The sequence below is a fragment of the Thalia democratica genome, chromosome 6 (genome assembly GCF_965202585.1).
Source record: "Thalia democratica chromosome 6, ktThaDemo2.hap1.1, whole genome shotgun sequence".
In the NCBI taxonomy this organism is placed as follows: Eukaryota; Metazoa; Chordata; class Thaliacea; order Salpida; family Salpidae; genus Thalia; species Thalia democratica.
Window position 1 is genome coordinate 19,025,499 of NC_139170.1, and position 11,398 is coordinate 19,036,896.

At 25.3% G+C, this 11,398-nt stretch overlaps 2 protein-coding genes across 4 annotated transcripts in view; one reads left to right on the forward strand and one right to left on the reverse strand.

Annotated features, from left to right (window-relative positions):
- The window catches only part of LOC145838272 (uncharacterized), a 6,603-nt gene extending 5,295 nt beyond the window's left edge, over positions 1 to 1,308 (reverse strand). For 2 of the 3 annotated variants that reach the window (XM_082945839.1, XM_082945841.1), the window contains exon 1: positions 1,146 to 1,308. In XM_082945839.1, the coding sequence (XP_082801965.1) occupies positions 1,146 to 1,300 (155 nt within the window). In that variant the 5' untranslated portion in view covers positions 1,301 to 1,308. The remainder of the gene's footprint in view (positions 1 to 1,145) is intronic. The other variant, XM_082945840.1, reaches the window with a different exon arrangement.
- Positions 1,309 to 2,435: 1,127 nt separating this feature from the next.
- On the forward strand, positions 2,436 to 5,345 carry LOC145838879 (trypsin-2-like). Its single transcript, XM_082946500.1, has 2 exons — positions 2,436 to 2,445; positions 4,375 to 5,345. Exons 1-2 carry the CDS (start codon positions 2,436 to 2,438, stop codon positions 5,343 to 5,345), a joined length of 981 nt encoding a protein of 326 aa, XP_082802626.1.
- The last annotated feature ends 6,053 nt before the right edge of the window (positions 5,346 to 11,398 follow it).

Here is an 11,398-nt window from a genome sequence, read left to right on the forward strand (position 1 = left end):
GTTATACTTAAAAGTGCTATAAAAATGTTATACATTTATTTAGAAACTAAGAACTTAAGTTTATATTCGAAGTATTAAGAATTTTTTTAATAGTTTTCAGATTATATTTGTTTTTAAACATTAAATTCGATTTGTTCAAACTTTTAAGCAAACAAAGTGCAACAAATTTTATGATATACTTTTGGTTTTAGTATAATATTTTTCTTAAAATTAAATTTTATACAACGTAGTTTTGTTTAAACAACTTAACTTTTTTTCTTATATAATATTAAATCAAAACTTTTGGTTGTAATATATCAAAGCTAGCAAGCTACGCTTGCTTTTTAGCTAAAAACATAATTTATAAAAACAATAAATTAAGTTGTTTAAAAAACTCTACAATAAAACTTTAAACAAGTACTTAATTATTGCAAATTTTATCAGATATTTCGTTTAAAAAAGTTTATTTTTGTTGAATACTACAATTATTTTAAATTATTTTTGCCCACAAAATCCTTTTTTGTATAGAATGCGGCCTGTAAGCAACTTGTTTTAGAAAAACTTGCCCGATACTTATAAAAGGCTGCCAACCCCGGTATTACACAGTAAGAAATTTTCTGGTAAAATATTTTAAATACATAAATAATATTTTTTCTATAAAATTATTTTTCTATGGATAAAAACCATAGATATTTTATTTATGAAGCAAAGAGTGTTAATTAATTAAATAAATAAAAATTATACGCTGATTGATAGTTTTGATTTTTTACAAAACTTGTATTAAGTTAAGTTTAAAATAATTAAAAGAAAATTTTGTCAGTAGTCCTCTTTGTAACCAAAGTTCTTCCACTTTCACTTTTAGATAAATGTAAATAAATGTAGAGTTTTTAAATTTCAAATATTAAGTGATATATTATTTTAATATTATAGTATTGGATTGAACATACTTATTAAAAAGATAACAAAATAATCAACTACTTTTAATTTTCTCAAACTTCTACAAGCCCAAACAAGTTTGTTAGAATTTGAAAAGCTCAAACATTGTTAATAAAAAAGTTTTATAGTAAAAAGTGAACTAAGTCTTAACAACAACAAAAATAAACGGTAAAGCTCTGTATAATTAAAAATTTTCTTTATATAACAATTTTACAAATAACTTAGTAGACCCAACTAAGTTTTCAGCTTTATTTATTTCTTCATTTAAGTTTTTTCCTGATTCTAATAAGCTGTTTTTATTTGTTCTTCCAGGAAGATCGTTCAGATTTGTCGTTGAAAACGGGTCTTTTAGTAGCTCGTTTGTATGGCGTTTTTTAAAATTCATTTTATTATTGTCTTGAAATATGTAAAAATCGTTTTTTTTGTTGTTTCAATTAAAAGTTTAGTAGGTTTTATCAAATATAAGTAATAAGATATTGTTACAAAAAAATATAACTTTAACTTCTATTTTTATTTTTTCGAACTATTGAACAGAAAAATCAGAAGCAAAGATTCTAGAATAAATTTAAGTCTAAAAACTTTTACTAGGAAATATAGTGATTCTATTTTTCAACTAAGGGTAAAGTGGTAAACATAAATAAAGTACATAATTATAATACTATTATGTAATAATTTGAAATTTATAAGCATTTAATCTTATGTAGTTATTTGTACTACCGTTTTCTTAGTATAGCTTAGCTGCTTACAGTGAAAAAAAACCGTCATTTAAATTTATTTGTTCTTTAAAATTACTACTTTAAAAATTTTTAAGAAACTAGTACTATGAAGTTAACAGTATTGGAGTTAATTACTATAAATTTAATTAAATACACTGTAAATTTGTTTAAAAATTATAAACTGTCTTAAAAATTTGTTGAAAAGTAACTTAGCATTAGAACTAATTATACAAGTAACGAAAAAACGAAATCATGATAACAACATGTAACATTAAACTCAACTGATACACTTAACTCAAATATAACTTTAAATAGAACATAAATCGTATCAGAAAAATATGAATTAAAAGAAGTAAAACTAAGGGATTTTTTTTTTAATTATTAAAAAAAATTGTTTCAATTTTTTTTTGGTAATTGTAATTTTTAAACATAAAAGTATGTGTTGTTTATTGTAAAATGTAACTGTCTTAAATTTTCGAAGAAAATCTTTAGCACCGAGTTGGTTTTTACCAATAATCCAAATTACTGAAAAAAGCTTGTATTATTAATTAAAAATACCTTTCTATTTAATTAAAAAAAAATAAACTAAACTATATTTTTGAGTACTATCTTAAGTTACTTCGTAACAAATTTAGAATTCTTAAAATTCAAAATAACATCAGCAACTTAAGTAAATATTTGCTCTTGTCAAAACTTACGAAACGACTTATGTTTTATATGTCACAAACGTTTCATAACGAAATGTATGTGTCAACTTGATAGTTGCAAAATTACAAAGTTGAACGAACAAAAGAGAATAAAGCAATGACATCACGTGGGTTTGTTTTGTTTTATTGCGTTGAACTACGGCGCCACTTTTTGTTATTTTTTAGCTTCTTTTGTTCCTAGTGGCAACAATAAAAGAGCACCAGTAGTGTAACAAACTCTCATGGCAAACGTTTCTCATATAAAGTAGCCACTAGGCTTTACAAGTGAGCCACTAACTACAATACAAATACTTGTTTACTTATATTATACCACAATTTTATTTTATTTTAGAATTTAAAGTAGGTTCACAATAGTTTTGTTTAAATGAATTATTTATTTACACTGTCGCCCAGTTATGCATATCAGAAAAATAAACTTTACTTAATATAATTAAATACCAGTCTATTTATTTAATATAGAAATATATCAGTACTTTTCCAACAAAAGTGGGGCTACAAAGCCCACTTTGGTAAACTATTTATTAGAAAAATTAAGTCATACAAGTGCATATCGTTAGTATTCCAAAACGTTAATTTGGTATAATGGTATTTCCGTAATCAAATTTTACACAGAGACAAAATAAGTTTAAAAACATCTTATATTTTGTTGTATATTTTTTAGACATTTTCAAACTAAAAAAAAATATGTACTTAAATAAATCAACTCTTAACCAATTATTTTATTGGTATATAAATTGACTTACTTTAGCTTTAACTAAGCTAATATCCTTACTAATTTTTGTTTTGGATTCTTAGTACAAAAAACTTTAATTTTCAAAATCAGATTCACTTTCTTTTTTACAAATATTATACATGGGTTTTTTTAACGATACTAAAATGTAATTTTCTTTGCGACTGCATAGTCTTTTAAACAAGACTAATGTTTTAGACTTAAAGTTTCATTGTTATCGTATATAAACTAATTTTTGTTGCATATTTTAAAAGATAACAATAACCTTAGAAAGTTTAAAATAGAATAAAACAAAAGAAGTGTTTTAGCCATTAAAAACTAAAACCATTTAGATAACTCAGGCTTTTTTACAAATGTTTTTACACATTAGTAAAACTAAGAAAATTCAAAACACACATTTTTTTTTTAAGTTTTTTTTTTAATAACTATTTTGTTGGCGGAGTTTTTCTCAAAGAGCTCTTCTAAAAAGGTCTCATTAAATAAATCTAAAAAAGTCAATAAATTCATATTGTTTAAACTAAACATCAGTATGTGTTTATAGTTTGTTCTATTCCAAGCTGTTTTTTAATTCTTATTAAATTTTCTTTTAGTATAACTGACACATAAATGACTGAAAAACTTATTATAAAAAAATATAGATAAGAACTTTAAAAAATTTGATTTGTTGTCATTTTTGTCTTTCTATTTATTTTTGTTATATTAAATTAAATCTGTTTATAAACCGTGTAATATCTAGTCTAATAAATAAGCTAATAAAACGATTAAAAATAAAAAACTCCAGCGGTACATCAAAGTTTTTGATAATTTTTAATTAGTCCAAAACATAAATAAATGCCCAAAACACTTTCTTAATAATTAATTAAAATAGTTTAAAATTATAAGTGTATATAAAATCTGGAAAATAACAAACAAGGGGACTATAGTAAAAGGAAACAAACGGTGGATAATGTAAGTTTATTTTTAAGATAAGAAAAGAATTTAGCTAAATATCGATTAACTTTTTAATCCAGTTATTAAAAATTCCCTTTTTTTACAATAAATCGAAAAAAATGATGTAACAATTAACAAAGTAATACTTCAGTTTTATCGATCTAAACAACTTTTGAATTAAACTTTTTGTAAAAACTTATGCTACAACCAGTGTAAGACTACAATAACTACTTTTCCGATTTTATACGTTTTTATCACAGTGGTTTGTCATTACAGTACTTACACAAAATTTTGCGTAATAGAGAAAAAAAACTAAGAATGCTTTGTTTTCGTTCGTTATTTCTTATTACTATTGTACTTGTAAATATATCAAAAGGTCAAGAAGATGAAAGAGTGGCAAACGGTAAAGACGCAGTTTCCAAACAATTTCCTCATCAAGTGTTGATCCTAAACTTTTATGGAGGAGACGGAGTTACTTACTGCAGCGGGTCCATATTGAACGAGGAGTGGGTTTTGACGGCAGCTCACTGTTTGAGTGAGGATCTCGGTAAGTTTGAATTGATAGCAATTGTTGGAGATATTTACGTGTCAGAGAAAAGGGGAAGTAATGGCAGAAAAGTTCTAAATTCAACTAAATGGTTCCAGCATGAGCTTTATGACATAGAAGGCAGTAAAGGGCATGACATCGCTCTTATAAAGCTTTCCGAAAAACTGACTTTCGATGAGTTTGTGCAGCCAATCGCCAGAGCCGTTGACGACTTGAAAGAAGGTACCAGATGCACGGCTTCAGGGTGGGGATTTACTGAGAAAGGGGAAGTAGCGGATGTTTTGCAGTGGGGAGTTGTTGAAACTCTATCACATTCGGTGTGTGAAAGAGTGTTTAAAAAAACAACAACAAAGTTTGCTAACAGCCAATACTGTGTTGGGGATACAGACAAAATCGTCGGACCTTGTCCGGGCGACTCAGGCGGTCCTTTGACATGCATGGAGCCCACAAGCAAAAAAGCCTACATTCATGGGGTTTTAAGTTACGGAGCTACAGACGAGGTTGAATGTGGTGAGTTGCCAGTTGTGTACACAAAAGTTGCTTCGTTTGACGCTTGGATAAACGAGATAATGAAAAATAACACTAAGGAAATAACACTAACGGTTATTACTAACGATAACTCCAATAGAAGAGTTGTAACAGCAGTCGCAATTGCTATGGGAGTATTTCTTTTTGCGTGCTTAACGATAACTGCAATTTTATATCTTAGACAGTTAAAAAAGACAGGTGCAAATAACAGAACTGTAGCAGCAGAAAATATAGAAGATAATAACGTTCAAAAAGTTCTAATTAAAATTTAAACAAGATAATCTTTAAAATAAAGTTGTGTAGTTTTTTAATTAGATTTATTTTTTTTTAAATATCCAGTATAAAATAAAAAACAAAACGATTAACGATCTAAATTTACCAAATTTTTTTTTTATTCTCAAAATGTAAGAAACATTTAATTTTATGTATAAAACTATTTCTATAATTAATATAACTATAAAACTGCTTTTTAACCGGGTGTCAAATGAAAAGGAAAACTAAAACTTTTTTATTTTAACAATGTATACAAAAATCCTTAAAATATATAATACGTTACAATGGTTGAACTGCGAAAAATAAAAGTTTTTCTTGAAGCTTTGTAGTAATATACTTTTACAAATTCGTGGGTCGTTAGTAGTGTTCTTTTGTTAGGTTAACATTATAATACATATTTTATGTTTTTTCAGTTGTTTCCCCAAGTGAATAAAAAATTGTTTTATTTTATTATAAATTTAAAATAATTTAAGAACTTCCTGGGACGTTAAAACTATGATATATATGTAGTTATTGTAGTTTATTGAACAAAAACAAAAACAAAATTTGCTCAAAAATTTTTGGTTCAATGACCTGGATAGCAAAAAGACCTATCGGTCATCGAGTTGCATACCCAAACAAAATCAAAATTATAATGAGCTAAATTTGAAAAAGAAGAAAAATTTAAACTATCAAACGAAAAGCTCTATGAAAAATGAGACTATTAAACTTAACAACGTTTGATATTTTTCTAAAAAAAATAAATAAATGGTCAAATTATCACTAGCTTTAATCTGAGTATTAGTGTCACAGCTAGTCTTTTTTTTCTTTAATAAAGGTCAGTGAAGAAAGTTTTGTGTAATGATTCATATTCGGTTATCAGATCTCAGAGAAAAAACTTTTTTTTTGTTCTGATAGACAAATATATAAAATTATATAAGTCTATATATAAGTCTATAAAACTTTTTTTTTGTTCTGATAGACAAATATATAAAATCATATAAGACAAATATATAAGTCTATAAAATTTTTTCACTATTATAAGAATTTAATTGTTTTTCTGAAAAACAATTTTTAAATTATTTAAGTAAACTTTATCTTTATTTAATTTCAAAAATTGTGCGCACTTTAATAACTTTTATAAATATTAAAAAGTGCAAGTTAAAAGTTCTTGGTTATCTAAAAAATAGTAACTCATTATGTAAGTCTTCAATGATTATTATCATTAAATATAAATAATAATCTAAATGTTGTTACACCATTAAAGCTGCACGTAAATTAACTTTTATAGACATTTAAAAAATACCTAAAACTAGAAAAGATAATAACAAAGTATATAAGAAAAAGAAAATATTGAAGCTACTTCACAGCATTTAAAAATCAAATACTATTCTAGAAATTGGCAAACTGCAGACAAAATTCGGCCTGCAAAGTAATGATCTGTAGTTTGCGATATAGGTAAAATTTTACTTATTATAAACAATTGAAAAGCTCTCGTGGTAAAAACTTTGAATTAGGTTCTAAATTTGATAAGTAGTAGATATTGTATTAGTTTATTGAAAAAAAATGCCCGCATAAATTTTAGTCCAAAGATCTAGTGTACAAAAAAAACTTCTGATTATCGAGTCCTATACTTCTTGGATAAAGTCTAACGTCTTGTCCAGGACTAGTGCTTTATTATTGCATATTTTATTACATTTTTAGTTTAAACTATTTTTGTTTCATTGACCACTTTATTTATTTTTATTTAATCCGATCCATAGAATATATCTTATATACATTGCGGCTAAGAAAATTTCTCCCGTTACTTATAAAAGGTTGCCGACCCCTGTCTTATTATGATTTGAAGTTATTGAATTTTGAGTTGTCTAAAAAATTTTATAAAAAAATTTAAAACTTTTTTTTAAGTAAGTTGGTAAGCAGTATTTAATGACTAAAGCTTTTCAGCAAAACAATACTATATAAAACAAACATATAAAGGAAAAAGATAGTAAAAATAGATTTCAAACTTTTAAAATATTTAACAATGTATTTTTATTATTTAAATTTTTTAAATGTTTAATAAGTAAAACGGTTTTTGGTAAAAATGTTTTATAATTTCACTCTCTATAGTATATCTAAACTATAGATATAATTCTTTAATGTATAAAGGATGTACGTCGAAAAATCTGACTTTCAGTTAGCTTTATTGGTTTTAAAACCTTAACATACTACACAAAGTAGATCATTAAAATGTGCTCAATAAACCATTGTAAAAATGTTTATTATTTATGAAAGCTAACTATGAAATTTATTTTAAGATAAGATAAAATGCAAACCTATCTGATAAAATAGTTATATTTAGGTTTGTAAGTATAATTATTTTCAAACTGCGGCATTGATTTCATAATATTAGTGTTATTGTTTACATTTAGATCATCTTGCGACTAGTCTTGACGAATAGCGAGCAAATAAATATTTTTTTAAAGAGCAATAATTAATAAAGCTTTATTTATGATATATCTGTTTTAAAGAAAATTTTGTCTTGGTAAAAAGTTGTTATAAAAATTCAGAAAGCTAGATAGTTTTATAATTGACTTGAATACTATTTTGGTATAGTTTTAATGATTTGTTTGTTAAACTTCTATCTTTAACAATTTGAATCCTTTTTGAATTGTTGTTGTTACACTTCAACGAAATTTTTTTGCTCGGATCTTTAATTACATAAAAATTCAAACTTCGACCTATAAACTCTTTTTTTTTAATTAAAGAAGTAACATCTCAAAAAAAAACATTAAACTCCAAAAAAAGTACCTGTAGATATAATTTATAAAATTTGGACGGTTAAAATTTTCTTTTTAAAGTTACTAGTTTAATAGGAAATTTATTAATTAATTATAAATTTCCTATTAAACTAGTAACTTTAAAAAGAAAATTTTAACCGTCCAAATTTTATAAATTATATCTACAGGTACTTTTTTTGGAATTTAATGTTTTTTTTTGAGATGTTACTTCTTTAATTAAAAAAAAAAGAGTTTATAGGTCGAAGTTTGAATTTTTATGTAATTAAAGATCCGAGCAAAAAAATTTCGGTATTAGAGTTAAGGTAATAATTACAAATTATACAGTATCTTTTTTTTTCAATACACTAAAACAGGGGTCGGCAGGCAGTTGGTGCTCGCGGACCAAATTTCAAGTTTTCAAAGTCTTTGCGGGCCGCAGTTTTAGTTTTAGTGACATTTGAATAATATTTTGCTTTTAGTCTTACAAGAGAAAGTTTTACTTTTATTCAATTTGATATTTCAAATTACTTTTAGATATACAGAGAATGTCTACTTAAACTATAAATACTTTATAGAATAAAATTTACATTGACTAATGTACTTAAGTCTTAATAAACTATGTACTTTCTTAAAGACTAATAGGTTAAACTTAATATTTTGTAATTTTACTTATTACCTAACTCTGTATAAAAATTCGAGCTTAAAAATATTTTAGAGGTAACTTTTATACCTTGTTTGTACTATTAACCCTTTTTTCATGTTTCTAAAAATATTTATTAAAAAAAATAAATTTGCGTCTAAAATAGTTTACACTCTTTAAAAAATTCAGTCATTAATTAACTAAATAAATCTAATACCTATTTGTTATGTAAAAATCTAAATCTAATTTTTGACATGATTAACTCTCAAATACTTTAATAAAATACCTTATTAGTAATTAATTAGTATTTAACATGGTTGCCACTTTAACAGCAAAATTTCTAAGTTATATCAAACCAGCCAAGTTAATTAAAAGTTGAAAAAGCATAAAACTTAGTGTTAATCAAGTTTAAATACCTAATTGAAATATCATCATTATAAAAAAGTACACAATATGTAAGAAGAAAAGAAAGAAAATTACAATTAGTAAACTACATTACGGCTGTAAAAACTATTCTGAGAATTCAAAGTGTTTAAAATAAAAGTTCCACACACACCTGAGTCTTAAAAAATGTCTTAAACAGGTTTAACCTAGTCTGTATTCTTCAAACTTTTAAACTAGCCTGCTTGTTTGGCAACCCTGTTTAAAAGAAAGTTCACAAAATAAAGAAATAACGAAGTTTATTAACAGTGAATTAAATATAAATCAAAAAAAAAGTATTGAAAGTCAATTTCAATGGACAATTACGGTTTATTAAACACTTTTAACAAAAGTATAAAAGCTTATTAAGCCTTTAATGAAGAAGAATAACTATTTTTTTTATTAAGAATTATAGCAATTCTTTATCTGCAATAAAAATCTTGCATTTGAAAAGAGTAAATGTGAAATATAAGACGAGCTATAAGCATTGAAAAACGTTATTTAGGAGTTATTGCAAGAAACGAAAAAAAAAGCAAATCGCTTAAGTCAGTTCCAACAAAGCACATGATTATCTTCAGTACCTACAGACTGATTGAAGAAAAAGTTAAGGCAAGTTATAAGGTAGCAAAACTAATTACTAAAAAGAAGATACCGTTGTGCCACTCTAGTGGTAATTGTCTCTTTTTTAATTTCTTCTTTTCTCTCAAGCGAGTATAAATTCAACAATCGCGCGTAATTTTGACTTTTTAGTTTCTACTGCATTGCAGCAGACTGAAGTCAGTGCAGCTTTTCGCTGCTTCAATCTTGTTGTCGAGTTGATTTTAGAACACTTTTTGAGTTTGGTTTAAACATTTAGTTTTTAGTTTCTTTGATTCGAGTATTGTCGTCTTTTAAAAGAATTGATAATTTGATTTATTAGTGTAATGTTGTGCAGTATTTTATCATCTTTTCGTTTCGCAAATTCATTGTAAATATAATCATTATCACAGATTCGAACTAAGTTTAAATTAGTATAAGTAACGGATTTATTAAACCTTAAGTAAATAGTAAGTAAGTCATATTAGTTTATTTAAGTCAACTATAATTTAAGCGTTATCTTGGGGCATCTACTTTACAAGTTAGAGCGCACGTTGCGTTATAAATCAGGCCTATAAAAGTTAATAAGTAGAAACCTTGGATAGCGACACCGTTTAGAATTTTAATTTTCTAAAAGAATTTATGTTGACGGTAGCATAAGATTTTTGTTTATTTCTTTACTGACAACAAAAGTCGTGTTTAAGAAATGCCTGAAGATTATAAAGCAGCATAAATCAAATTAGGACTTTAATCAATCTGTTAAGATGAGAGCACTGATAAAACATATATTGTTATCTGAGAATTTTTATTTGAGTTGTTTATACTAATTTTAAAACTTTAGAAGAATTTTTAGGTTTAGTTTCAATGCAAAGCACAGCAATAGGTAAATAGATTTTAAAAGCAAAGGTGCAATGCACCAATATAAAGTTTGTGAAAGTACAAATTTTTTCTTCTGTTTTCAGTATAAAATTAAATAAAAGTTAAAATAAATCTTTTAAACATAATATCAATTTTGAAAAGATGCTCTTAAGCTACTTTAAATGTGGTTTTAATAAAAATATTTATATGGTAAATTTTTGTTTCAAATCAAAATTTCATTACTTTACATGTAAAAATTGTTTGAAATTCCAGGTTTTTCAAAAATTCCCAAATTCAAACTTTTTTCAGATTATTTAAGTATAAATTTTCAGATTCCAAGATTTACCGGGACTCAAGTTTTTTGGCAACACTGATTATTCACACTTATATACATTAGTATAAACAGTACTTTAAATTGTATCAGCTGCAAGATTTAAAACTTAACACATATTATAATTCAAACCAACACTGTGTATTGACCAAAACATACATCATAAATTTAATTTGCCACTCTTTAAAGAAAAAAAGCCAGCCTTAGTGATAAAAAACTAGCCTGATATTTTCGTATACAGAAAGCAATTCAAGTAAATAACTGAAAAAAAGACTAAATTGGCCTAAGATTTAAAGTCTTCAAATGGTCATAGTCCGAGTTTGTAGCAATGTTTAATTATTTATAAAATTGAATTTGAACTTATTTGATTCACAATGTACAAACTTAATAAACTTACCATCCTTAAATCTACCTTGTATTAAATTGGTAGTTTCAAAAAACAGCAATTGTTTATATTAGTATGCAATGCATAACAATTAACTTCAA